Consider the following 27,492-nt stretch of genomic DNA (forward strand, 5'->3'; position numbering starts at 1 on the left):
TCGGTAACACACTCGGCGAAACCAGTTTGCCAACACTACCCTAGACGGTCGAGGTTAAGTAAGAATTCTGGGAACATAGTGACCCAGCAGTCAAAGCCCGTCCAAAGCTGCCCTCCCCATTTTGCTGCAGATCTTCCCCTGGCTGGAACTTCTGGTGCTCTGGTCTTAGCTTAGATGCCACTTCCTGCAGAAGCTTCCTGACCCTCCCATCCCAAGCAGCCTTCCCTCCACACAGGCCACGGTCCTCAGGCTGGCCATGAGGGATGTGACCCTGGAGAAGCTCCAGTGGGCCTGGCTGCAGTGCTGGCTCAGGCCATGTGGGGGCAGCAGGAATCACTGAGAACAGCACTGTCCCTTGCCTTGCACCACTGAGGCTCAGACCTCTCAGGTCCAGCTGGAACTTCGAGGGTGAACTGTCCTTCTTGTAGCACCTCACCTGACCCCTTCCCCTAACGCCCTCCTGTTGGATGGCTGTGAAGGAGAGTAGGCATAGTGAGCCCCAAGCACCAGGGCTGGAGAGAGGCTGCTCGGTCCACGGTGAGCCCGGGTCCTCCGCCCGCAGTGTCGGGAGGGTGGGTCCTGGAATTGCTCCCCCCAGTGAGGTGGGGGGGGAGCATATAGCTAGTGTATAGCTCCTTGCCCATCTGGGGACAGGACCAGCACACCCACACCCCTTCTCCCTCTAGAGTGGGCAGCCACACAGGTGTGTTAAACAGCTTTAATTTCGGTCATTTCGGCTTCTCGGCACAGTAAGAAATATTGCACATGATCAACATGTTTTGTTCTGGGGACAGGGACAAGGGTAGGGGGAATCACCTTCTTAGAAAGTACAACCCAAGTTGGGAGGGCAGAGGGGGTGGGGAGAGAACCCTCCCCATGCCTGTGGCAAAGTGCAGGAGCCCCCACCCCAAACTAACCTGAGTCCAGCCCCTCTGGGGAAAAAAGGGGTGCATGAACTCCCCCCTACTCCACAGGCACCTCCCTGTGGCCCAAGGCCCGCACTACCCTCCAGCTTGTAGCCCTCACATGAGCCATTTTGCATAAAGTACAAGTGAAAAGGTCTGAAGGTAACACACTCCAGGTTATATACAGGGGCTCGGTGGAGGGAGACTGTGCCCCTGCTTCCCCTCAGCTGCCCCCCATCACAGGGAGAAAGCTGTGGGGGGAGGGGAGATAGACAAGAGGAGCAGGCCTCATTCCGCCCCAAACTAGAAAGGACGAAATGGCTTTTAGTGGGGAGGACGTAACCATCCTGCCCCCCCCATTCCTGCCACCTACATACTGTCCATGTCCTGAGGGGGGTACTGTGGGTCCTGGGATCTTCTCGGACCCCTCACCTGCCTGTGGCAGCTGGGGAGGGGCCGGGGGGTGGGGGGGAGGGCTGGGGGGGGCCCTCCCAGCCAGGCTGTCCGGGACCCGGCTCTGGAGGTGGGGGCAGTGGCGGGGCAGCCGGAGCTGTGCCAGAGTCCGAGCCAGGTGAGGTGGGGTCAGGGCCCCCAGCAGGGCTGGGAGTGGGGACAGGGGCAGCAGCAGTGCCAGTGGGGGGCGGTCCGGGGAGGGGGGCCTCGGCTCCAGGGGGCTGCTCCGTGGGAGTGGCCGCCTGCATGATCTTCTGGCGCACCTCGCGGATCTTCAACTGCAGACAGACCTTGGAGGGGAAGATGTCTGCGTAGCGGGCCTGGAAGGCTGCCGTGGCCTGGGCTGGGGACAGAAGGATGAGAGGAGGATGAGAGGAGCAGGCAGGTCCTCTCCAAGTGCCCCCCGAAGACGCTGAGCTAGGTTCACCTGATGGGAAAAAGCCATGGTCCTGGAAGAGCTGCATGACCAGGGCCCGGCGCTGGTCCAGGGTGCGCCGCAATGAGGAGTATGGCACCTTCTCGTACTCCAGCTCCCCGAGCACGTCCTCGGCTTCTGTACCTGGGAGCAGCGCAGGCGCCACGGTCAAGGGGCCTGCAGCCTGCCCCCACCCCCGCCCCCACCCCCGCCCCCGCCCCCAACCCCCGCCTGAAGCGTCCACCCAGCCCTCACCGAATTCTATTCCACAGCAGAGTTCCGAGAGGGCACCTGTCTCCGGACCCTGTCGGGCTCCAGACCCCACCCTCCCATCCCTGACCTGCCATCCCACCTCTCATCTGTAACCCCGCTCCCGGGTCCCCACAGCTCCGCCTGCCTCGGCGCCGGCACCTGTGCGGTCAAAGGTGAAGATATCCCCCTCGCACTTGGCACTCTTAGGGGTGTTGGGCTCGGAGCTGCAACTGGAGCGTCTCCTCATCTTGCGCTTGGGCGAGGTGGGGTCCTCGGGGGCTGAGTCCAGGTCTGGTCCAACAAAAGCAAGCAGGCTCAGCGGAGGCGGCCCCAGTCTGTCCCCTGCCTTCCCCGGGTGCCCCACACTCGCCTACCGGTGGAGTTCTTCCTCTTCTTGCGGTAGGAGCCCAGGATGGCCCGGGGCGAGGTGGCCAGAGACTGCAGGGTCGGCGAGGGCAGCACCTCCTCAGGCCGGAACTCGGGCAGCTCGGCAAAGCGCTCTTCGAAGTCCACCTCCGACAGGACCCTGCTGGAGAGCCGGCAGGGTCACCTCCCCCGTCCCGGACTGCAGCTGCCCCCCTCTCCTGCCAGCCCCGCACACGCTGCCGCGGACCCCAGCCCATGCTCACTTGTCCACAGAGTCAAAGGTCTTCTTCAGGGGCGGGGGCCGCACCTTCACCTTCTTGCCGGTACCAGCGGCCTCCTTGCGCTCAGGGGTGTCCCCAGCTGCCCTCCCGCTGCTGCCCTCGCTGCCGCCACCGCCGCCAGGGGCCGGGGCTGGAGCTGGTGCTGGGCTGGGAGGAGTGGGAGGCTCCCCCCGGCTCTCCAGACCCAGCCCAGGGACTCGCCAGTCTGAAGATGAGCTGGGGAATTTGCTGGCCTGGGGTAGTAGGGATGGCAGGGAGACGGAGGACACTGGGTTCAGACTCACTGGTGCAAAACCCAGAACAACAAAGAGATGGATGCTGACTGCCCCAGGTGTAGAGTCTTGGAGAAGACCCGGTCATACAGACAAGCAAAAGGGACAGAAGAACCTCCCCCCGACCCCCACAAACAAGGATACAGGTCAGACAGGTGTGCAGGGAAAAGGGATGGAGCAGAAAAACAGACGGTGGACTGACGCACAGAGCCAGGCAGCAACGGGAGCCCCCGGGCCTGCTGTGCACTCACCATGGCCTCAGGGCCCTTGGTGCTTGTTCGCTCCTCAGCAGGTGGGGGCGGCGGGGGGCTGCTCCGGGCTGTGGGAGCCCAGGTCTCTGGGGGCGGTGGAGGAGCCGGTGTCGTAGGCTGCCCCTCAAGCTCAGACTCGGGGGTAGGGGGCTCCCGGGCCGGGCCAGGCTCCAAGGGCTGCCGGGCTGCAGGGCCTGACCGCCCAGGGGCACCTGCCTCAAACGAACCCACGGGAATGCTGGCGATGGCCGCCTTCACTTTCTGGGGGGCCTTGGGGGTGGGCCGCTGGGCCTTGGGGGCCACTAAGCTGTAGGTCATGGAGCCTATTGGTGGAGAGAAGAGCATTTGCTGAGCCAGGCCTGTCTGGAGCCCTTCTCCTGGGTCTCCCAACTCACCCCACCCTGGGATGGCCCAACACCCACCTGTGGCATTAGGGAAAGGGCTGGTGGGGGCCGGAGTGGCAGTGGCAGGAGCTGGTGGGCCCTTGGGCAGGATGGTGGCAGCAGGTGGGGTGGTGCTAGTGGCCACGGTGTAGACCAGGCCTGGGGGCGCCTGGGATGGCTGGGCCAGGGGTGCTGAGGAAGTGGGTGCAGGGCTGCCAGGGTAAAACGCCGTGATGACGGGACCTCCGGGGGCCGTGCAGGTGGGCGGCAGCTGGGGACTGGGCACGGGTGACACGCCCACCTGGCCAGGAGCCAGCAGCGGGGCTTGGCCTGCAGGGATGGAGACAGAGGAAGAGAGGCAGGGGCCCCAATTAGGGCCTGGGCCACCTCTGCACCACCCTGGGTCCCCAGCTCTGCCTGCCACACTGCCCCTCACCTGAAAGCAGTGGCTGCACAAAGGCGGGTCCGCTGGGCCCCAGTGAGGTGAAGCCTAGGGCTACCGAGCTCGTGGGCCCATACGAGGTGACTGTTCCAGCCTGGCTGGACGTAGGGCTGGTGCCCAGGGGCAACGCGTGCCCACCCGCCGACTGCACGTAGGTGATTCTGCCGCAGGGAGAGGAAGGGGGAAGAGTGAGGTGAGCTGCCCACCGCCCCACCCCCAGGCCCTTCTCTGGGCTGGCCTCCAGGTGTGGGCTCAGCTACCATTACCTGGTGGAGGAGGGTAGCAGGACCTTCTGAGGCTGCGAGGTGGGTCCGGAGAGCGTGGCTGGGCTGAGGGGCGGCACCAGGCCGCTGGGTGTGCTCACGGGCACCGGAGTCAGCTGGATGATCTGTGGGCAAGGGCACCCACAGGCTGGGGTGAGCTGGGGACTCAGGCTGGAGCAGGGACAGACCCAGACCTAGGAAGGTGGGTCTCAGCGAAGACAGGGAACACAAAATTTGAAATCAAGACAGAACAAAACAAAGAAAACAGCAAGGCGTGTTTCACACAAAGGAGCAAGGTGCAGACGCTGAGAGAAGAATCGAGACACGTGCAGACATCGAAGTACACAGAAAGACACAGTCCTAGAGACAGGGTTCCAGAAAGATAAAAAGGAAAAAAAGCACAAGAGACCAAAGGAAAAGCAGGCAGAAACCATGGCACAGAAACCAACACCCAGGAGGGGAGGGCACGGGGAACAGGTGGAACCAGGATGCCCTTACCTTGCTGGGTGGCTGGGCCCCATTCTGCACAGGTACCGAGAACGGCGGGCTCACCAGGGGCAGTGGCTGGCCAGCCCCTCCGCCCCGCACCGACATGCTAGGGGCCGCCAGGGGCACCAGGACCTTCCCAGGTAGCAGCTGGGCTGAGCCGCCCGGGGGTGGGGCCTGCACAGGAGAAACCGATTGGGCTGCAAGTGGAAAGAGGAGAAGTTGTCAGAGAGCCACAAGGGGCCTGGGGCCCCCCTCCCTCACCGCTGAGCCCAGACCTCACCTTTGGGGGGCGGGGCGGAGGGTACGGATTGCAGGATGGGGATGCCAGGAGTGGGTGCGGTGGCCGCCAGAACTTTGCCGTTGGTGGAGGTGCCCGGTGGGAGGGTGAAACGGATGCTGGTGGTGGGTGCGGGGCCACCAGGAGCTGCTGCCTTGGTCCCAGGGGCTGGTGCTGGGGCAGGTGCCACCTGAAGCTGCTGGGGCAGCGTGGGCAGGATGTACTGCACCTGGGTGATTCCCCCAGCCTTGCCCAAGGCACCCGGCTGCAGGATGCCCAGGGGCACTGGCCCATTGGGGCCACTCCCAGCACCTGCTCCTGAGCCTGTAGCGGCCCCACTGCCAGGGGCCCCCTGGGCTATGAACTGAACAGCAGGGGGCGCCGGGGCCCCATAACCAGGTGTGCCCACCAGCAGGTTGGTGACTGTGGCAGGGGCCTTCCCCACAGTGCCCAGGAGGGGCCCAGCCACCAGATGCGGGGCCGGCGAGGTGGCTGCTGCCGACTTCTTGTCCGAATACACTAAGCTTACGCCCAGCGGGGAGCTCCCAGGCGCCCGGGACCCTGTGACCGGCTCAGTCCTGGCACCTGCTGCGTCATTTGGAGATGCCTCAGCCCGGCCAGCGGTGGGGAAGGGCTTAGAGGCGATGGGCACAGGAGTGCTACTGACAGGCCGCACCACGTTGGTGACCATGGTAGCAGCTGGGCGGGACAGGGGGGCTGCTGGGGCCCCATAGGCCAGTGATGGGGCTGGGGCCGAGGGCATGCGGGTTCCGCCGCCTTCCCGTTCCTCCTTATTTGGGGGCAGGACCAGCGTCTGCAGGACACTTCCTCCCCCGCCAGGAGGTGCCGCAATGACAGAGGGGCCCGGTGGCTCCAGGCCTCCCACACTTTCAGGTCTCTTGCGCCGGAAGGCGGCAGGATCCGTTGGGAGGAACCGGGTGGCCTTGGAAGGTGTCACTGGACCCCCAGGCCCAGGAGGTGGGGGCCGTAGTGGGCCTGCCGTGCTGCCCTGACCTGACTCCTGGGCCTTGAAGGTCCCTGAGCCCAGGGGGAAGGAGGTGGCGGCAGAGGCTGAGGAGGAGGCAGGTGAGGACGACGAGGAGGAGGAGGATGGGGTGGGCCCGTAGCCTTTGCCAAAGGCTGGAGGTGGTGGATCCGGGGGCCCTGGGGGCTCAGGGTCCAGCGGTGGGCGGCAGTGGGTAAAAGAGGAACGAATCACAGGCGAGAACACCTTCCGGCCAAAGCCCTAGGTGGAAGGAGGAGACGCAACCACATCAAGGGAGCCTGGATACGCACATCCTGCCCATCCCTGTCCTGCCTGGCAGTGAGGCCAGCTAAAGGCCTCAATTCATCCAGGCTGTGACCCAATTCGCCATGGGGCGAGTAGCTTGCCCTTTTTGGGCCTTCATCTTCCTCTGTGGCAATGCGCACAAGAACAGGTATCTCCCCTTCCTAGAACCATTACCAGACACCGCCAATTCCCCAGGTCTCACCTTGCTGCCCTCTGGGTCCTCCCCAGAGCTATCTCCGCTCTCGCTGTCAGTCACCCGCTCCTTGCACTTGAGGTCAATGTCAGTGGCGCCGAAGCCGTCGTCAGCTGAGGGAGCGAATGGTATTGGCAAAAGGGCTGGGTGCAGGAGTGCCCGGGAGGGACAGCACGGAGCCCAGGCTCTGGCCTCAGCCCCCTAAGCCAGCAGTAACTGTTATCCAAGAACGCAGCCTAGGGTGCGCCCACCTGCCCAGGGGAACCTAAAAGCATGCACGTACTACCACCTAACACTGTGCCCCATGGCCTGGCCATCCGTGGCCCTGTGCCTGGCCAGAAGCTTCCCAAAGGCAGGGCTGGGTTTACTCAGTAGGGCCTGAGCTGAACATGCTTGCAATCCTAAACAAACATGCAAAACAAGAAGAGCCTGAGGCCTAGATCAAATCTTTGCCCACCCCCCCAAACCTTAGCCTACTGCTCTCCGGGCAGGATTCTGGGCCCTGCAACTGCTCACCAATGACATCATCGTCTCCCTCCTCCTCGCAGATGACCATGCGTTCCTCGTCACTGGTCATGTCCTCACTGGCTGCACGCTGGGAACGGGAGGCCCGGGTGGGCAGCAGCGGGGGTCGCCCACTAGCCGCCAGGGCACCTCCCTCACTGGAGGCTGAGAAGGGGCCTGGAGCCCCATATTGGGTGGAAGGCTTTGGACCAGAATAGGATGCAGGGCCAGACACCATCTGCAGGGCAGGTACCGGGAGAGTTCAGCTGGGGCCATCACCTTGGGGCAGCCCTCCCTGCCCATCTCCCCTGCCCCCGGACCTGAGTCAGTTCCTGTAGTGCCTGGCTATCTACTTCCCCACCATCCAGGCTGTGGACCCCACTGTGGGAGAAGGCTCGGGGCCGGGCCGAGCCAGGTCCCCCCACTGCATGCAGACGCTCTGTCCCACAGGAGCCGCTCCCCGGAGCCTTGGTATCCGAGCTCAAGAGGGTCTGGGCTGCGACGGACAGGAGCTCCGAGGACACTGCAGAATGTAAGGAGAGAGGTGTCACGGAGTCAAGAAGCCCCTTAGCAGCACCTAGATCGGCCAAAACATCTACAGATATGTCTACATACTGGAGAAGCAAAAGGAAGTTTGAAACTCCCGGGCTACCTGGCAGAAGAGATGCCAGCCACCAGCCCAGCATTTCCTAATGGACTGCTCCCCGGGAGGCAGGCCTTCTTGAGTATGAAAAGCTGAAAACAGGTAGTGTGGTGCTTGCTAGCTAATAACCATGGGCCTGAGTCTCCATCCCTCTATCTCAGAGAGGAAGCAACCCCACCTTCAGAAAATTGCAGGCCCATACCCACAGATCACTCCAAAAAAGTGCCTCAGAAAAGCGCTATGCACGCGAGACACTGTCAGTAGAAGCAGCCACTGAGGGGCTTCCAACTATGATTCTGGATACCACCCAAGCTGGGGTTTAAGCTCTGGCTCTACCATTTACTAGTCTTCTATAACTTCCGACAAGCGATTTTGCCTGAGTCTTAGTCTCCTCATTTGGAAAATGGGGGTACAGCTTTCAAAAGTAGAGGCTATACTCCTCTTCGTACCCAGCATGTAGTAAATGCTCAGCAAATGACAACCGGTAACAAAATGACTGCCTGGAAACTCTGTCTGTCTAGACCTCCCTGGCTTCTTCATACAAGACAACTGCCAGTTCCTTTATGGCTAAGGGTCCTCAAATGAAATGAGAGGACAGACAAAGGCTTCTGGGGCAGGGGCTGAGCAAACAAGGGGGTAGCTGGCACCTCTCAGGGAGGGTGGGGGCAGGACGAGTCAACCAAGGAGCCGACCAACCTCCAGGGGCAGCGGCAGTCCCTGTCTCTGACATGCTCCGCTCCCGAGTCTCCTTGTGCCCGCCTGCCAGCCCCAGGCTCGTGGGCTTGGCCTCTGAGCTGGACTTCTTCCGGTCCTTGTTGCACCACTTCCAGTCTGGGTGGGCCTTAAAGTGGGCCTCTTTCACCTGGCAGGAGAGAGAGGAGGGACCCTTCACTCACCCACCCCACCAGAGGAAGCTGGGGAGGAACCAAGAGGAAGAGGCATTACCTGGAAAGCCAGGTCATGGTACTTCTGCTTCTCCTTGGGCCCCAGGGCATACCACCACTCGCCCAGGATCTTGCTGACGGTCCGGTTGTCCTGGTTGGGGTGACGCTGGTGGACCAGGGCCCGGTGCCGCTTGCTGAAGATCATGAAGGCGTTCATGGGCCGCCGGATATGGTCCTTCTCCCGCTACAGCACAGTGGGACGGTTAAAACCAGGAGACAGGCTTGGGCAGCCAGAGGGTGAGCTGGGGACAAGTAGAGATGAGGCACCTTGTTGGGGCTGCGTCCATCCTTCTCCGACGAGGAGTCTCGTTCCTTTGGCAGGGCACTGAGGGACTGGGTCCGGCGTTTCCCGGGTGGCAGGGGCAACTGGATCTCAGGAGACATGATGGAGAGGAATCTGTGGTGGGAGTGGCAGGGACAGTGAGGGCCACATCTCTGCTCCCCCCGCCCGCCCGGTCCCAAACCTCATGGCACTCACGCATCATCATGGTCACTCTCCGTCTCGCTGTCCAGTCGGGGCTCTCCTGGAGGGCCAGGGGCCTCCTCCTCAGTGGTGGGAGGGGGACCCTTTCCAGGTTCCACCACCCCCAAAGTGTGGGGGGGTCCAGGCCCTGGGCTCTCAGGGCAGGTGGCTCCAGGGGGCCGCCCGGGATCAGCATTCCCTGTCCCACCTGGTGGCTGCTCGTGAGCGACAGCCGCGGACTCAGCAGGTTCTGGGGGCAGAGAGGCAGGTCAGAGGGCTCTTGGGCTGCTTGGACCCTATCCCCATGCCTTCCGTGGCCCCCCACTCCTCACCTTTGCTCTGGGTGGAGGCCACTGGGTGGCTGGCAGGTTGCTGGGCCTCACTTGGCTGCACAGAGGGGTCGGGCTGGCTGGGGGCCAGAAAGGGGACTAAGGAGTGCCAGGGGAACACGGCAACAGAGCGAGGTTCCACATTCGTCCACACTGTGGGAAGAAGCCAGCTAAGCTGTGCAGCAGGAGACCCTGGCCTTGACCCCCAACTCAAGCTCTTTTCCACCCTGGATGAGGTGGCTCCACGCCTCCTTCACACCCCCTTCCACTATCCCAGAGCCTCGTGGGCTTGTGCGTACAACATCACTCAGGAAAAACTCCTCCCTGAAAGATTTCGAGGTTTATACAAAAGAAAACAGAAGCTGGGAAGGGAAATAGGCCTCACGCCCCATTCCCTCCCCCACTGCTACCAGCCCTGCCACCAGGGACCAGGCCAGAGGAATGACTGGCTCCTGTCACAAACCAGGCCATGTTCGACTGCCATCTCATACTCCCAAGGCCCCAAGACCTCAGCAGGGCTAGGAACCCTCCCCAGTCATGCCACATTTCCAGCACCCAGGTTGCTATCTGACATGGCCCCTCATCTTCACCTCGCACTCCCTTTCTCTCTCTTGAGGAGACCATGGCTTGGTTTCCCCTTCTCTTCCCTCTCCATTACCCACAGGATGTGGGGTCTTAAGTCTTTCTCCTTGCCTCCCTCCCTGTACCACAAACCCCAAGGAGCCAGACCCGCCTTTCCTGGGCTGGGCACAGGTGGCTCCAGCGTCTCCCCCGGCCCCCTAAGAGAATCTACTGCCCACGAAGTGGTCTCCCAGCCCCGCTCCCTCTCAACCTCTGAACTTATCCTGGGTGCAGTATCCAGGCCCCTTGCCCAAAAAGGGGAGGGTGTGGTAAACTCCTTGGAAGAAAAGGCACAGACAATGGGACAGACAAGAGAACTGTTACAAGTCTATGCCCAAGGAAGACAAAAGTGTCAGGTGTTTTCTTAAGAATATGCACAGGAAGGCACTTCCCTCCCAGGGGGCCAGTCCCAGGGGTCCAACCTTCTGCCCCAGGACCTGGGGGGTAGCAGGGTAAGCCCTGGGCTGGGACCCATCCCTGGCAGGACTCCTGGGGCAGGCCTAGCCTAGGAGTGGGCTGCCCTCTCACTGCTGGCTCCCTGGGGGAAGTGGAACCAGCTGAGGAGGCCCCTGCGAGGGAAGACGATGAAGAGAGAAGGGAAACGCCCTAGCCTTGGTCTCCATCATTCCAAGCCTCCCCCTGAGCCAGATCAATCTGACCTGGGGTGACCCCTCTATGCCCTCAAAAGCCTGGACTAAGACAGCTCTATAGGAGACATTGGCCTCGAGACCTGATTCTGCAAAGGGCTGACAAAAGAAAAAGTAGACATCAAATCAACAGAAGAAGGATAAGGAAGCCAGCACCGGAGGGGGTCTCAAGACGCTCTGAGGACCCTGTCCCTGATCCCTGGGACACTGGGGACCGCAAAAGCCTGCTCGGCCCTCCAACTCCAAGGATCTAGACCTGTCCCTCTCTTCACCAAGATCTTACCCACCGGGCCTCTCATCTGCTGGGTGGGGAAGAAGGGGGACCAGCAGACAATGGGGGAAGAGTCCTTTGGTCCTGCCCCTCCTCAGGTCCTCCTCAGTGCACTCCCGTCCAGGTTCTTGGGTCCCTCCGTCTCTGCCTAGCACACCACATACACTCCAGCCCATCACTCTGTTCTAAGCAAGCAGCGCCTCGCTCACTTCTCAAGCCCTGTTCTTAGCCCCACTCTTCGATCACGCTCCCTTCCCCCTCTCTTCCACACCTAAGGCCAGCAGGTTTCATGCTGCCCCTATCCTAATCCATGCTCCCAAGCCAGTTACTCTGCACCCCTCACCTCCAATGACAACGGACCGTGCCACCCCATCACCCAAACACCACAGCTGTCCCTAGCTACTCCCCTCGCCTCTCTCCCATCACTCCCGCTACACTCCCACCTGCCGTCACTAACCGCTTGGCCCAGCTGAGCTCTGTAACTTTCCCGTCACCTCTGTACTCCGCCTCTATCACTCTCATACTATACCCCTAACACCATTACGCCGCACTTAGCACCCCGACACCTTGACCCCTGCAGTCCCAGGGCCCAGGCACTACTGACCGAACATGCCGAGGCCACGGGAGGCCGCGCCGGACGCGGGCACAAGGGGCCTGTGGGCTGAGTACATGGTCCGGCGCGGGGGGGCCCGGCCGGGGCTCGCGCCTCCTCAGCGGCCGCCGCCACTCCGCCCGCCGCCGGCTCCTCGGCCGTCGCCGCTCGGGCCCGGGGGGAGCTGGAGGCCGTCGCCGCATGCCCCCCCCCCGCCGCCCCCCTCCGGCCGCCCCACTCGGGGGGGGGTCTCTGCCGGGCGCGCCTGCGCACAGCGCCGCCTGCCTCCCGCCGCCCGGGGGGCGGGGGAGGTCAGAGCGCGCCGGCCCCGCCCCGCCCCCCGGCGCGCGCGGGGGCCGTCACGGGGCGCGCGGCACTGGGGCCATCGGCGCCGCCCCCTCCCTCTCCCTCCTCCCGCGCGGTGCCCGGCGGGCGGGGCAGGCGGGGCGGGGCGCGGCGCGCGTGCGCGGGGGCGGCCCCCTCCCTTCTCCTCTCGCTGGCTCGCTCCCTCCCTCCCTCGCAGCTCCGGCGGGTAACGGCTCTGGCCCCGCGCGCCCCGGCTGCCGGTGCCGCCGCCCCGCCTTTCCGGGCTCCGGGCCCGCGGCTCAGCGCCGGGTCGACCTTCGGCTCCGGGCGGGCAGACGGACCAGCGTGCGTGCGTCCGTGCGCTCCGAGCGAGCCCCGCGCAGAGCCACCGCCGCCTCCCCGCCCCGCCACTACTACGCGCTCCCCTCCCCCCGCCGCACCTCCCCCCGCCCCTTCCCCGCTTCCCCCGCGGCCTTCCGCGCAAGCCCGGCCCCCCGCGCGTGAGTCCATTGGCTGCCGCCGCCGCGCGCGGGTCAGGCCCCGCCGCGCCCGCCCCCATTGGCCGCCCCGGGGGAACGTCAGTCATATGCAAATAAGGGAAGGGCGGGGCGGGCTCCGGTTGGCCCCAAGCCGGCCCGGGGCGGGACCGCGGGAGGAGGGTGGCAGGGAGGGCGCACTGCAGTAAAGGCAGCGAGCCAGAGGGGCGGTTCGCGGCACCGCGCTGCGGAGGCCTCGGGGTTGTGTGTGCTGCTACGTGTGTCCAGTCCACGCGAGGAACACGCTCACGCGCGGCTTGGCCCACCTCCCTCACGCCCGCCTGAGCGCGCACGGCTCGGCAGGGCAGACGAACTGCGCGGTAGGGCTACGCGAGCCACCCCGAGCCCTCACCAACTCACGCCAGCAGACTCTTCCCCCACCACACACACTCACACACACACACACACCCCTCTCACAGACACTTTTCCTGCCACACCCATTATTTCACACACACCCCACGGTCACATGTACCCTTGGCCTTACACTCACACTGTCACACACGAAGTCACACACCTTGAACACCTGCTCACATGTATGTACTACCTCCCACACTCCTGGTCCATCACTCCCCACCCATCATCATACACACTCGTTCTCACCCATCCTCCACATCACCCATTTCATGCACGCCTTGTCATACATGCTTCACCAACGCATATTCTCATTGCCAGCCCACATGAATCATCATACAAACAACATATCAAACAGGCAGCATTATCTCACACATCTCATCACAACCGCTGCTTGTCCATCACACACACACACACACACCCCACATCCCTCCCACACAACCACACACACTCTTCCATCTTCACACACTCTCATGGGGCCTTCCTGGCACCTCCCATCCCCAACACAGGCTAACTCTTACAGATGCCATTGTACTGACCCCTGCACACTATGTAAGCTTACCCCAGTGAGCACTCCTTCAGTACCCTGGCCCCCCAGGAATACAGAGCGCCATGGCCATTCACTGGCCTGACACTTAGCAGCCACCTGGGACCCTCTACCTCACAGTGTAAGGTGGTGGGGGGCGGGGGGGCCACAGAGCACCACTGTGGGCTGGCCTTACCACTCTAGGCTGGGAGTCACCCCTTCCAGAAAGGGGCCAGGAGGAAGAAAGGAAACAAACACTGGGGCTTCAGCATGCTGGGAGCTTGTATGTATTCTACTGCTCATTGAATCCTCACAACCACTTAGGGAGGTATACTTTATTATGCCCATTGTTCAGATGAGAAAAGGAGACTCAGAGAAACTGAATAAATTGTGCAAGATCATGCCTCCAGAACGTAACAGCCCAGTGCTCCAACTCAGCTGCTCTTTCCACTACTGAAAATTTAACCTCGGGGTGGACCCAGGCAGACACTCCCAGACGTCCAGGAATATGGTCAGACAGTGATACAGAAAGAACTACAGAAAGGCCAGAGAGCACACACAGAGACACATGCAAAGGTCTGGGGCCCACCAGGGAGAGAGGCAGAGGCCTTGGATCACCCAAGATGGGCCCTGGGGTCACATCCAGTAGAGGCAGAGGCCTGGGGTCACACCCGGGCAGGTTTTAAAGGTTGCACAAGCCCAGATGGACAAAGAGTGGGCTCCTACACAGGTGGAGTCAATGACAAGCACAAACAAATCCCTTTCCCAGCCTATTCCATCCACTGACAGAGCCGAAGGCATGGAAAGGGGACAGAAACCTGTAATCTGGGCCCAGAGGGGAAGGGAAGGTCCATAGCCCTCTGACCTCCAGAGACTGCAGGGCCAGACACTTGGCTGTGAGCCTGGAGGGGGCCACTGGAGGGGCTATTAGGTGACTGCCCCCTCCTCCCTATGCAGCCCCAGACTCAGACCCTCCATTACCTCACTGCCCCAGGGACTGCAATGTGAGGCAGAAATCAAGGCTGAAATCAATGTGGCCCGCTATCTCCCCACCACTGCCCCCTCCTCTCCCCTCCGGTGAGTCACCTACTGGCAAGTTAACCCCTTCCCTACTACAATGCAGCCCAGGACAGAGCTCGGAGCAACATTGCCCCCAGCCCCCCGACTTCTGTAGGGTGAGAAAAGAGCTAGGCCTGGCACAGCAGGGAAAGAGGGCCCCACACATCTGGGAGGGTTGCACATCTGGTAGAAGACACAGTGCCCACATAGGAGGGATGGGAAGAGGCCCCTTACAGGGTAGGGTACAGCCAAGTGGGGACCCAGCCTGGCAGGGAGGGGCCGGAATCCGGGCAGGAAGGGCCCCCCTGCCCTGGGCACCGGGCCAGCCCTATACTTAGCTTCCATTGTTCAGAGTGGAGCAACCCTGGGTGGGGGTGATTAGAAGTGGAGAAGAGGGAGCAGGTCCTAACCCCAGACAGCTCCATCTCTCCAGCCATCCTCAACCCTAACTGGGGCCTCCCTGATTGGAAAAGGCTGAGGGGGTTTCCCAAACCAGGGCCCCAGTCCCATCTGAGAGGTGGTGCAACCCCACCCTGCACTCAAGGCAGGTAGGTACCCGACAGAACTGTGGTGCAGCCACCCCCTGCACCACCCCATCGCCAATTCCACAAAAGGTTTGGCGCCAAACATCCCCCGAAGCACTACCCCACCCCCAGCCCGGGGACAGGGAGCCCAGACAGAGACACCAGCTGCCACCCAGGGTGGCACAGGCTGAGGCCTGCCCAGAGGCCTGGGGCGTACAGCCAGGGATGCTGACAGACTGAGGGACAGGCAGACACACTCTGAACTCACGGGCCCATTTATTGAGCCCAAGAGGCACCGCGCCCCTGTCGCCCGCGGCTCCCCACCCAGCTCTACAGGCCCGGGTCCCCGCCTTGGCTCACCACCCCGGTGTCCCCAGCTCCCCTCACCCGCTCTCCACATACACACCCACCCACCCCGGGCGGCGTCGGCGACGGCCAGGGTTGCCTGGGGAACGAGCCCAGGATTGGGCTGTGAGGCTCGGGAGGGATGGGGGCCTAAAAATAGCGCCGGGGTGAGTCAGTGTGAGTGGGGCTGGGGTAGGCAGGGGGACTAGGAGCGAAAGAGGCAGCCGAGAGGTGTGGGGGAGGGTCCCCAGGGATTGGGAGACGGACGGGATAGGACGGAGGAGGGGGCATGTGGGTTTGGGGGTGGAAACGGGCGGGGGGGTGGGGGAGTGTACAGGCACCCGGGCTTGAGAGGGCTGGTCGGCGCGGAGGGAGGGAGGCGCCCAACCCGGGCGGAGGAGGGGGCGCCGCCCTGCGTTCTCCAACCCTCCCCGCGCTCACGAGATTTTCCACTCGCCGCCTGGCCCCCAGCCAGCCCCCGGCGGGCCCCACAAAGCCGCTTTGTGCTGGGAGGGCGGGCGGGCGCCCGGCCGGCCTGACACCCACGCGGGCCTCGGCGGGGCACGGGCCAGCTGGCACCCGAGCTGTCTGCGGGGGGGCCCCCCCACCCAGCCCGAGGGCGCGGCCGCTTAAGGGTTAATGGCGCAACGGCGTGGGGGGTGGTCTCAGCCAATCAGCGTCGGGAGGCGCGTAGGCGGCCAATGGGAAAGACGGAGGCCCGACGCTCAGGGCCTACCCCTGGGGCGCGGGAATCCGCGCCCCTCGGTGCGGACCGGGGCTGGGCGCGGCCCTCAGGGTACCGGTCCGGATCTGCAAAGCCCCGGGTGCACCCTGTTTCCCCGGCTGCTTCGCAAGAAAAAGGTTCAGAGGGGGATAGGTTCTTGCAATCTGGAGGTGGCACGGTCGGGATTTGAACCCAGGTCTGCCTGGCCTCACACACAGCTTTTCTGCGGAAACAGGGAGACGGGGGTTCCCTGACCCAGGCCCCCGTGGGGAGCGGGAACAGGGGACGGGGTGCGGGCGGAGGAGGCGGCGCGGCGGGCTAGGGTCCAGCCGCCTGCGGTGCAGCCGCTGCCGCCGGTGGTAATGGGAGCCAGACGCCGTCGCCGCCGCTAATGCGCCTCCCTCCCGGCCACTAATGGAGCCATTAATGCCCGGGCGCCGGGGGCTCCGGGCCGCACCCCCCCGCCCCGCGCATGCGCCCGCCCGGCGCCGCCGCGCCGCCGCCGCCGCCGCCGCCGCCAGGAGGCAGCCTGACCCCTTGCAGCTCCTGGTGCTGGGGTCTCTTCCGCGAAGTCCCTAAGACTGACTCCCGCTACCTCAAAAACGGCCCTTCTCTTTTCTCTCCTGGGCAGGTCATCCTCTTCTTCCCAGCCTAGGCCTCCTCCCTCTCCAGGAGAGTCTCCAGAGATCTCTGACATCCAAATCTAACCTTTTCCCTCTCCTGCTCTAAACTTTTGCCTCTTCACCCACCGGCATTCAAGCTGGCTTGGCTAGAACTGTGCTCCTTGGCACGCTTCTGCCAATCCTGGGCTCTAGTGTCAGCTCCAGCTTCCACTAAGCCACTGAGAGGTCATGCACTTTGACCCCTCCTGGCCTTTGTTCCTATGGCTGCCTCGGCCAGGAACACCCCTTTCTTTCACTCTCCTGAAATCCACTCATTCCTCATGCTTCAGCTCAAATGTCACTTCCACTAAGAAGCATACCTGTACCTCCCTCATCACCCTGCATCGAGCCAGAGTTGTCTCTGTCCTCTGGCTTCCCCACACTCTGTACCTCCTTCTGCTCATCCTTGCCTGTGCCTGCTTCCAGTCTGCCTTGCCCACCCACTTCCCCCAGGGCTGCTCAGCCTGGGCCTGGGAGAGATGAGGAGGGACTTCTGGCGGGGGGGAAGGGGTTCACCGTTTGAGACAAAACAGGAACTCTGGTGGGCAGAATCTGGATTTGGGGAGTCAGGAGAACCTAGGCCCCTCTTTGGGCCTTATTTTCCCCACCTGGCCAAGCATGGTCTCTGAGGTCCTACTACATGTGGGACTCCATTACATGGAGCTGGCACCAAATGTGTCTCCTGCAAGGCATTGAGGGGGTAGTTGGGGTGACCTGGGTCGTGCCCTCTAGCAGGTGGGTGGGCACAGGAGCTGCCTTCCTGTTGTTCCCCTACAGCCGGATCTCCTAGCTTTGCCCATGCAGCCCCCGCCTTCCTGCCTGACTTGGGAACAGGTGCTTGGATGTAGATGGCTTCTGACACCTCTCAGGACGTTTCAGGGACAGTGGTGGGCAGTTAATTTGTCAAGGAACAGGAAGGGGCTCCCAGGCCTGTACAACCTCCCACCACTCCCCAAGAAGGGGAGTGAGGGACCTAGTGCTTAGCAACTGTCCACTGATTCAAAGGGATGGAGCACCTGATGTGCACAAGGTGGAGGTGAGGGGCTAGGAGGCGGGCAGCAAGTCTGTCTGAGGAGGGGGAGGAGGGCCAGGGAAGGCCCAGAGACACGGGATCCCAAGATAGGGGGCCAAAACAGAAGAAAGGTGGGATGAAAGCTCAGACAAGGACTGATGTCTAGGGAGGGACAAACCAAGAAAGGTATAGAGAGGCAGACAGAGAGAGAGAGACGTAAGTCCAGAGAGAGAGACTCAGGCCCAGAAATAGAGACCTAGACAGACAGATGTAGGGACCCAAGGGAGAAACAGAGAGACACACAGTGGCTCAAAGGCAGGCAGACCGAGGCCCCGGAGAGGGGGCACTGCCTGTCAGCACAGGGAAGCCAGGCGGAAGCTGGGAGCTGGAAAGGAGGCCGTGCCAGGAATGGGGCTGAGACATCTGGCCTCCTGGGCTGGGGCTGCAGGCCCTGGGGCAGCTTCCTCTCCTGGGGAGCAGGCGGGAAGAGTCAGAGGGAGGTGGCAGTGGCAGCTGGCTGGCCTGGCCATGCACAGAATGTGGAGAATGCCGGCCGCCTGCCCCAGCACGTCCCCCAGCGGAAGCAAATGCCTGGCGGGGGGCAGGAGCAGGCAAGCTGTCCCAGGCCGCCCCCTCACACCTGCTGCCCTGAGTGAGGGTCAGGCCTTGCCATGAGTGGGCAGAAAGGGACAGGACCACGGCCTCACTATGCCACTGGGCAGGATCTGCCCTACCTGGGCCTCAGAGGCAGAAGGCCCCAGGGTGCCTGCCTCCCAAGGGCTTGGGGAGGCCTCTGGGACAAGAACAAAAGGACCTGCTGGCTGGGAACCTGAGGGCAGCCTGGATACCTCAGCATGGGTGTTGTTAGGGAGGCGTTGCTCAGAACCGCCAGGACAGGCACCGGACAAGTTCTGACGACCAGACAGCCTGCAGCCTCCCTTCCCCGAACTTCAGGCCCCACCCCTCCACCCCCCAAACCGGGGCTGGTAATCCCTATTGCATAGCATCAGGTGGATTCCATGAGAGGGCCCCACACCTGGGGCTGGGCACGTGGTAAATGCTTAATAAAAGACGGGTTACTATTATTGTTATCATTGTTATCGAGAGTACTTAAGGGCCTGGGCTCTGGAGCTAGACAGCCTGGGTTCAAATCCTGGCTCTCCCTCTTCCTAGCTGGGTGACTTTGGGCAAGTCACTTAACCTCTTGGGGAGCGGTTTCCCGCTCTGAACACTGGAAATCCTAATGGTGCTGGCCTCCTAGGGTGTTGTGAGGATTCGGTGAGTAAACGCTAAGGCGGCCCTTACAGAGCCGCGTACCGCGCACACACATGGGTGGTGCTCCGGAAACGAGGACTGCTGTAGCTTCTGGCAGTGAGAGACCCAGGATCTGGAGATTGGGAGACCTGGTTCAAGGCCCAGTCCTGACCCTCCCTGGCTGGGTGACCTCAATCAGAACTCTTCTTCTGTCGCTTTTCCTCATCAGGAAAATCGTGGCAGGTACCCCTGTTGGGTCAGCCCTGGTAGGCCTCGGGTCACCTGCATTGGTGCCATCCCCCTCCAAGCGCCAGCAGTGATGGTCACGTGACACAATGCTATGAAGGCAATGTCGGGGGCTGTAGGCATGTGGGGTGGGGGCAGAGGAGGATAGTTCTCGATGGAGTCTTTCTGCTTCACTTTCTTCATCTGGCTAAGGACAGAAATCCCTGCTGTGCCCCTCTCTGTGGAATTTTGCTCCTATCAACTACACTAACAAGTGTAAAAAATGCTGGGGGCAGGGCAAAAAACACAACTCACAACCTCAGCATATAAGTCTGAGGGGCAAGCACAGCCCCTGTGTCCCTGTGCCCTGGATCTGGGCTGGAGCTCCGTAAGGTCAGGGCCTGGGCTCCCTCCTGCCACAGTCTCTGCCCCAGTCCCAGCTCCCACCCAGATCCCCACCTCCTGAGATCCAGTCTCCTTCCTCCCTGGCCTCCCTGTCTCTGGTCTCAGGCACGGGAACTCACCCTCCACAGTACAAGTGCGGGTCAGATCAGCTCAAAGCCTTCCATGGCTCCCTAATGCCCTCAAGATAAAGTTCCCAAGTCTCCTGAGGGCCCTCAGGGATCTGACCCTTGCTCATCAATACAGCCGCACATTCCCACACTCGCCCATCTAGAGCCCTTGATTTTGCCGATTCCACTTCCTTCAACTACCTACTTTGGCCTCGAGGCCTTTGCCCAAGCTCTTCCCTCCGCCTGACGGCCCTCCCGCCAGCCTACCCAGGCCCGCTTTCTGCACACCCTGCACATCTCACTTTAGAGACCCTGGCCCCTGCTCCAAGAAGCCCTCCCTGACTCCCCCCCCCCCGCCGCCCCCCGCCTCCTGGGCTTTCCCCATCCCAGCCCTGACCGCTCCGGATGCTCACTGTCTGGGGACAGATCTGTCTATCCCAGGACTGTGAGCCCTGTGAGGGTAGGGCTGTGTCCTCAGCACCAACTAGCAAAGAGTCAGGGCACTCAGTCAACAGTGGATTAAGAAATAAAGAAGAAGAAGGTGCTAGGGAAGGGGCTGGTGACTGGTCACCCTCCCTGACAGTCGCTCTGACAAGGCCCAACCTGGCCTGGCCTCTGGCTCTCCCGGCCTCCGGCCTCAGCCCTCTGGACATAACAGCTTCCCTCAGCTGTGCTCCTTCTGGCCTCCTAGGAGGCTCTTCCAGCCCAGGGTTGCTGGTTCCAACTCATCCTTCAACTCTTGGCTTACACGCCCTTTCCTGAGGGCAGCCAGGCTGGATTTCACACCTGGAGGCCTGCCCAGCACACCCCCAGCTCCCCTCCACGGCACTGACTGCACCTGCGGTATTTACTGGGCACAGGCGTGAGGTGAGCGCTCCAGTCCTGATCCTGCCACCCCGAGGCAGAAGGCGCTGTTGGAGCCTCCATCTTCCCATCTGCGACCCGGCACTGTGGCCCAGCGGGGACGAGCCAGCCTGCCTGACTTTGCAGGCCGGCTCCAGGATTTACTAGCCGTAGGACCCAGGGCAAGTTACTAACCTGGCCTCAGTCGCCTTTAAATGAACATAATCGGGCGCCTGGGTGGCTCAGTCGGTTAAGCGTCTGCCTTCGGCTCAGGTCATGATCCTGGAGTCCCTGGATCGAGTCCCGCATCGGGCTCCCTGCTCAGCAGGGGGTCTGCTTCTCCCTCTGACCCTCCTCCCTCTCATGCTCTCTGTCTTTCATTCTCTCTCTCACAAATAAATAAATAAAATCTTTAAATGAACATAATCGTAGCCCCCGCCTGTTAGGTTCGTGAAGACGAAATGAGCGGGTATTTCCAAAGGGCTGAGAACAGGCCCCGTACAGTACCTCCACGAGGTAACTCACACGATGCTTATTATCATGGTGATGCCCCCACTGGCCCTCCAAACACAGCGGCTGTCATCACGATTATCAACTCTGTTCCTCTGTTACCCCATCAGGATGGTGGGGGCCTGGCTCCCGAAGCTCAGGAAAGGTCTGCTGACTGATAGAGCGCTTGAGGGTGCATTCCCAACAGGAGACCTCTGGAAACACTGCACTGAGCCTTCCAAGTCCAGTCCCTTGCCTGGCATGTGAATTCCCGCTGAAACATCTATGCAGAGGGGAGGCTAATCTCCCCTTGAGCCCCTCCCAAGGTGGGGAGCTTCACCTCTCTCGAGAGCCAGTTTGCAAGCGGCCCCGTCCCAAATGAGCCCTCACCCAGCCATTCCACCATCTCTTACCTGTCCCAGGTCGGCCCATGATGACTTCCTTTTTGGGGGCAGGATGGCTGGTGTAGCTGCTGGGCACCAGGACGGGCAATAGGGCAGCAGGTGAGGGGTGGAAGGCCACCGGCTGGAAGGGTGAAGAAGCCAGGCCGAAGGTGGGCATCGGCTGGGCCACGGCAGTCGGCGCGGCTGGAGGCACGGTGATGGGCACGGGGGCTGGCAGAGGTGGGGGCAGGCCAGGCTTCCCACTGGCCACCCCAGGGGGCACCGGGGTCTCTCGGCAGCCCCGCCCAGGTCCTGCTGCCCGTGCCTCGCCTGCAGTGCTCACCTCCCCAGGGAATTTGGAGGGCAGCGGCACGTCGGGGTTGCGAACAATGACGGGTGAGTCCCGCTGCACAGCAGGAACCCGGCGCACAGAGGGCCCAGGGTCCGAGGTCAGGCCAGCAGGCGGGGGCAAGAGCAGCAACGGCGAGGGCTGGCGGGATCGGGAGAAGGGCACGGCGGGTGACACGGCCCGGAAGCCAGCCGGTGTGGAGGGTGTAGGCGTGTGGGACACCGAGTCCACGCCGGAGTCTAGGCTGTCGCTCTTGGGGAAGTCCGGGGTGGCTCCCCCGCCCCCCGCACCAGGCGCCCCCAAAGCCCCCGGGTGGGGCAGCAGCTCTGTCTTCCTCCGCCCGGGGCTGATGGGCACGGTGAAGGTCAGGTTGGTCTGGAAGGTGGGTAGGATGCCAGAAGAGTGGCGCTCTCTGGGGGCAGGCGGCGGTGGGTGGGGGCCCAGGTCCGGTGGTGTCAGCACGCCCCCCTTTGGGGTGCTGGCGCTCAGGTGGCGGCTGCGAACGGCAGTGCGCTGGATGACTGGTGAGGCGTTGATGGGGCTGAAGTTGGCGGGGCGGAAGCCAAAGAGCGGCGAGGGGGAGGGCGAGGGGGCCGGTGAGAAGGGCGACTGCGTGGACACGGGAGAGAAGGAGGGCGTGCCAGAGCGAGAGCTGCCCAACGACACCAGCATCACGGCCGCCTCACACTCGTCGAACTCAAAGCGCGACAGGTCAGCAGGAGCCACCAGGCGTGGGCGCGAGTCCCCGCGGGCCGCCACGCTGCTGGCCTCACTGTCCCGCGAGGTTTCGTCACCCCAGTCAAACTCGGTGCTGCCCTCACGTGCCGCCACGCCTGCCGGCCGCCCGGCCCCACCGGGGCCACTGTCCGCCAGGCCCTCCATCTCCTTGGTTCGCATGGACAGGTGGCGCGAGCAGTAGCCCCGCCGCTGCGACTCCTTCATGCAGCCGTCTCGGGAGCACAGCCGGCGCCACTGCTTGCCATTGAATTTCTTGCGGATTCCATTGGGCGTGCAGACCACATCCCCCTTCTTATACTTCTGCTGGGCGGCTGTCAGCGGCGTGCGGGCCCGGGCGGGCGCAGCCCCCTTCTCCAGAGAGGCCACGCTGCTGCTCCGGCTCCCGCCCTGGCTCCCCTCCTGGCAGGGCGACGGCTGCTCGCCAGGGCGGCCGGGGCCTGCGAAAGCTGGGGACTTGGGCGGGGGCGACAGGAGCTGGGGCGGGGGCAGTGGGAGCAGGGCCGGGGTGCCCAGGGCCGGCGGGTGCTTCTCCTCGCCCTCCTCGCAAGTCCCCAGGTTGCCACCAAAGCTGATCTTCGACACCTCCGCATCCTCAGGCTGCTTGGGGTCCAGGGCGGCAGGGCAGGGGGGCAGGGCGCCCCCCGGCTCAGCCTGCTCCTCCTCGGGGCCCCCAGGGGGCTTCCTTGGCAGGGCCTCGGGTTCCCACGGGGGCCGCAGCAGGCGCAAGCTGGAGCGGGCCACCCACACGGCCTCCTCAGGCTCACGGTGTGGCAGCTGCGGGGGCTGCGGTGGGGTGGCCGGCGGGCCCGGCTGGGAGGTGGGGCCGGGGCTCAGGCGGACCTTGTAGGCAGCGGGCTTGGTGGCCACCTCCACCACCACACCCTCACGGTAGGCAGCCACGCCGGGCTCCACGCAGGTACAGACAGCTGTGCCCACCGCCAGGGCCCCCGGCGGCGGCGTGGCGTCCAAAACCACATCGACACCGCCGCCGGGGGCCCCCTCGTAGAACGTCAGGGCCCGGTCCCCGGGGAACTGCACCCCCAGATCCTGGCTTCGGCGCACCTGGCGCACCACGGCCGGCAGGAAGAGGCCGTCTCCACGCCGAGCCAGCACCCGCTGGGACCTCAGCTGCCGCAGGTCATAGCCGCCGCTGGTGCCACTTGGGGGCCAGGGGCCGGGCCCACAAGCCTCGGCTGCCTCATCCTCCAGGTCGGCTGAGTGCTCGCTGGCCGTGTCGGTGGAAGAGGAACGGGTGGAGGTGGGTGGCCGTGGAGGGACACCCAGGGCGCTGGCCTCCTCAGGGGTCCGTGCCCGCTCTTCAGGGGCCCCGGCTGGCCCACTGCTACCGCTGCCAGCTCCATGCTCCTCCACATACTTCTTCTTGGGCGCTCGAGACTTGAACGTGGCCGTCTTACGGCTGAGTGACGGCTCCCAGCGGCTCGCCTCCCCCTCCACCTTGGGGTCCTCAGCGGGGCCTGGGGCCGCCGGGTCGTCAGGGGGCAGCTCCGGGAGCAGCCCCTCAGCCCCAGGGCCCCGCTCGGACTCCTCCTCCTCACCCTCCTCAGCCTCTTCTGGCCCCGGAGGCGGCGGCGGCTGCTGCTGCACCATTTCGTCTTCCTCCTCCGGCTTGTCGCCCTCCCCAGCCCCTCGCCGTCTCAGGGCCTTGGCCCGAGTGGCCGGTGGGGACTTGCCACCACTGCCAGAACCCGGGAGGCCGACACATGCCTTCTTCATTGGCTTCATCTTTTGTCCACCTGCAGGTGGGAGGGCAGACAGGGATCATCGGGAGCAACTCATGAACCTCCCCCACCACAGCCAGTGTCCCCCAAGACTTGCCACTTGCCGAGGCCACCGCCTCAGCTCCATGATACCTGAAGGCTCTTTCCTGGCTGTCCTCAACTCATGGGAGCCCCGGACCGGCACCCAGACACACTGGCACCCATGTCCCCTGAGTTATATACTCTGGCTCCCTGGGGCCACTGACACAGATCTGTTCCCTCTACACAGGCCACAGCAGGTGAGTGCAACTGCCCGAGGGGACACAAAAAGGCAGTAACAGTTCACGCCTGTGGAGCACGCACTTGGTGCCAAACTGTGGGCCGAACTTGATTTTATTAACCCATTTTATCCTGACGACGGCCCTAAGAGGCAGGTGCGACCAACAGCCCTACTTGAGGAAACTGAGGCACAGAGAGCTCAAGCAACTTTGTTCAAATTCATCCAGCTAGGAAATGGCAGCGCTAGGGTCTGAACCCAGGCAATCTGGCCGCTCCAGAGTCTGTGCTCCTAACCATTTCAGTGTGCCGCCTGTCACATGATCCAGAGGGCACGCTTCCTTGCACTGTCACTGTCCAGAGAGCACACACACTCATACACACACATGCACAGGAACACAGTCACAGAAAAGGAGGTGACTGGGCTGTGATGTGAGCCTCTCTCCACCCCCACCCCCACCCCCTCTGGGCCGCCTGACATGGCCAGACATTGTGGGAAGGAGTGGGCAGCTGAAAGTCCTGAGGGACGGCTGCCCACTCTTGCTCTGCACCCCAGGCCTGCCAGGTATAGCCATCTCCCCAGATCCTGGCAGGGAGCAGGCAGGGGCACGTCTGGGGCAAGAGCTTATACCCAGTGCTGCCACGGGGCCGTGCATGAGCACACGCACGCGCACAAAAACACACACAGAGGCACACACACGTCATCACACAGTGGGACACGGAGCTACACCCCAGGGTTTCGCTGTCCCACTGGATGGGAGCCTGCCCCTCCCCCCACAGCACCCAGCGTGATACCAGCAAGCCCAGCCCCCCTTCTGGCCTGCACGCATCCCCCGCCCTGACTGGGCTGCCTCTGGCAGGGTGGCTGAGCTGGCCCGGCCCCCTGGGGCCCCCAAATATGCCCTCTGACTCCAGGTGGGGGTAAGTGGGAGAAGGTCAAAGAAAGCAGGGCAAGCCCAGCAGGCCAACCTCACCCACTTCCTGAACAGTCATTACTGCCCGCCCCCTTTCAAGCTGCCCTGAGAAAAGAAAAGGGAAAAAAAACTTTACTCTGAAGTGACTAAGAGAAGCTGAGAGGCCAAAAGGAGGCCTCTGGGAGGGTGGGGGTACCCAGGACCATAACCCAAACACAATCAGAGACACCCCTGACTCAGTCTGCAAGCTCCCCCAGGACCCCTGATCCTGTGTTCTCCTACTTGGGGCCTGCTCCTCCTGTGGACCCTACAATCCCAGGCTGCTCCTTCTCTGGGCCAGTCCTGGGGTCCTCGCGGGCAGAGCCTGTAGGGCCCGGGGCTTCTCACACTGGGGCAAGCATCCAAGTGCCCAGGAGTTGGGCAGCTGCCACCACCTTCTCCCCACTGACCCGCTGGGCCACCGTCCTGGGGACTGAGATCCGGCCCCAATCCTGCCCAAACACAAACCTTTGCATACCCCACCCAGGGCCTACAACCATACGGCCTGGCACCCCTGGACCCTGCCGTCTGGTCCTGCCTCTTCACCCCAGAAGCCAAGCCTTTTTCCTTCCCCTGGGGCCTACTCTCTTCCTGTCCACCCCACTTTGGATAACTCCCACCCAAGGCCCTGTGGGCCCTCACCTCCTTCAGAATCTAAGCAGTAACTCCCGAAGCCCAGGCCCTGGGTCTTCAGGGTCTCATGCCCTCTGCTCCCATCAGCCCTCCTGGCACCAGCTTCTCTGCCACTCTCTCTCTCGTCCTGTCACCACTCTACCTCTGCCTCTCTCCTCACAGGCCCTAGGCCCCCTCCTCAGCCACCCCATCCTTGTCACTCTCATCTATCTCTGTCACCCCTTTCTCCCAGTCACTCCCCTGTCAGCCATCTCTGGACCTGTCACCTTTTCTCTCCATCACCTCTCCTTGTCACCCCTCCAACTCTGTCCCCTCCCTCTCCCTGTCACCCTGATCTAGTCCTGTCACCCCTCCATTCCTGTTACCCATTCTCTGCCCACCATCCCCTCTCCGTCACCCCTTTTCTGTCACTCTTCCTCCCTACCACTTCATCCACTCTATCCGCCTTTCCCACCATCCAACCCACCTTTTTTCCCCCTGTACCCTCTCCCCGTCCCTGCCACCTGTCCCCTCTCGGCCCCCAGCACCCCAAATCCCCCCTGCCCGTGTCAGCCCTGGCCCCGCCCCTCACCTCGGGCTCGGCGGGGTTTCGGGGCGGGGGGCCGTGGCCCCGGCTCGGTCCGGTCCGGTCCCTCCCCGCCCCCCCTCCGGCTCTCCCTCTCGATTCTCCCTTTTTTTTTTTACTCCAACACACAAAATGGTGAATGGACCTGCAACAGCTGGAGCAGCCAGCCAATCACCGGCCACAACCCCGCTGACCGGCGCCGTCCTAGACCAATAGATATCCGCAGCCTGGTCGGCTCCGCCTCTCCACGACGAGCGACATTCGCCTTGACCAATCCCGCCCACCCGGCAGCGCCAGGGGGAGGGGCCAAAGCCCAAGACCGGCCTCCCTCTGGGACCGACACCAACCTGAGCCTACGACCGCCTGATCTGCCTGGGGCCCTGCCCCACAACAAGTGATGGGCATCAGCCTTGACCAATTGCAGGCCGTCTTAGTGCAGAACGACGAATACAGTACCCAGTCGCCCTGCACTCTAGGCCGGAACCCAGCCTCTGTGAGGGACAGTAGCCAATGGGGTGCAAGAAGGAAGGGCTAAGGAATAGGCTGTCCAATAAGCAGGCTGAGGAGGCGTGGCCTGAGCGTTTGTTGACCGGCTAGTCGCAATTCCTGCTGGGAATGGTAGTCTTCTTACGTCTCCGGCCCATAGTCGATAGTAAAAAGCAGACTACAACTCCCATGTGACAGAGTGCTGGAGCACCAAAGAACCCGGGCGAGGAGAAAAAGTCGGACAGGGCAGTTCCTGTAAGTCTCCCTGCACACCGGGAGCATCTTAGACCCAGGGCCCCGACTCACCCGGATTCCCGGCTCTGGCGTCGCCAGTGGCTCCTCTCAGTGGCGGCGGTAGCGGCACGAGGGGGAGGTGCGAGGAGCAGCCAACCGCCACCCGCAAGCCCTGCAGCCAATCAGCAGCGGCCGGGGCGGTGCAATGACCTCACCGGGTTCTACTCTGTTACCCCTCCCCC

The 27,492-nt window shown here is 63.0% G+C and overlaps 1 protein-coding gene across 5 annotated transcripts; it reads right to left on the reverse strand.

Annotated features, from left to right (window-relative positions):
* Positions 1–704: 704 nt before the first annotated feature.
* On the reverse strand, positions 705–27,466 carry CIC (capicua transcriptional repressor). Of its 5 annotated transcripts, none has more exons than XM_081806963.1 (21): positions 27,323–27,466; positions 21,329–24,139; positions 9,420–9,569; positions 9,103–9,337; positions 8,892–9,021; positions 8,626–8,808; positions 8,377–8,542; positions 7,358–7,560; positions 7,050–7,275; positions 6,543–6,646; positions 5,053–6,295; positions 4,782–4,969; positions 4,287–4,408; positions 4,015–4,181; positions 3,618–3,908; positions 3,196–3,518; positions 2,655–2,905; positions 2,400–2,554; positions 2,185–2,316; positions 1,786–1,917; positions 705–1,701 (listed from the first exon to the last, which is right to left on the reverse strand). In XM_081806963.1, exons 2-21 carry the CDS (start codon positions 24,126–24,128, stop codon positions 1,334–1,336), a joined length of 7,569 nt encoding a protein of 2,522 aa, XP_081663089.1. In that variant the 5' UTR covers positions 24,129–24,139; positions 27,323–27,466; the 3' UTR covers positions 705–1,333. The 5 variants fall into 5 exon arrangements, with proteins under 5 accessions (XP_081663089.1, XP_081663090.1, XP_081663088.1 ...); XM_081806964.1 differs by lacking the exon at positions 27,323–27,466 and adding an exon at positions 26,537–26,687 and having other exon boundaries at positions 2,400–2,551; XM_081806962.1 differs by lacking the exon at positions 27,323–27,466 and adding an exon at positions 26,537–26,687.
* Between the last annotated feature and the right edge of the window lie 26 nt (positions 27,467–27,492).

The sequence above is a fragment of the Leptonychotes weddellii genome, chromosome 16 (assembly GCF_054177405.1).
Source record: "Leptonychotes weddellii isolate Sample4059 chromosome 16, ASM5417740v2, whole genome shotgun sequence".
NCBI classification, from domain to species: Eukaryota; Metazoa; Chordata; class Mammalia; order Carnivora; family Phocidae; genus Leptonychotes; species Leptonychotes weddellii.

Bases quoted from the DNA above. Each gene is read 5' to 3' on its own strand.
- CIC (XM_081806963.1), bottom strand. From the start codon at position 24,128: ATGAAGCCAATGAAGAAGGCATGTGTCGGCCTCCCGGGTTCTGGCAGT. The intron at 8,809-8,891 runs GTGCCTCATCTC...ACTGTGCTGTAG, and splicing joins ATGGACGCAGCCCCAACAAG to CGGGAGAAGGACCATATCCG. The intron at 6,296-6,542 runs GTGAGACCTGGG...CCTTCCACCTAG, and splicing joins AGGACCCAGAGGGCAGCAAG to GGCTTTGGCCGGAAGGTGTT.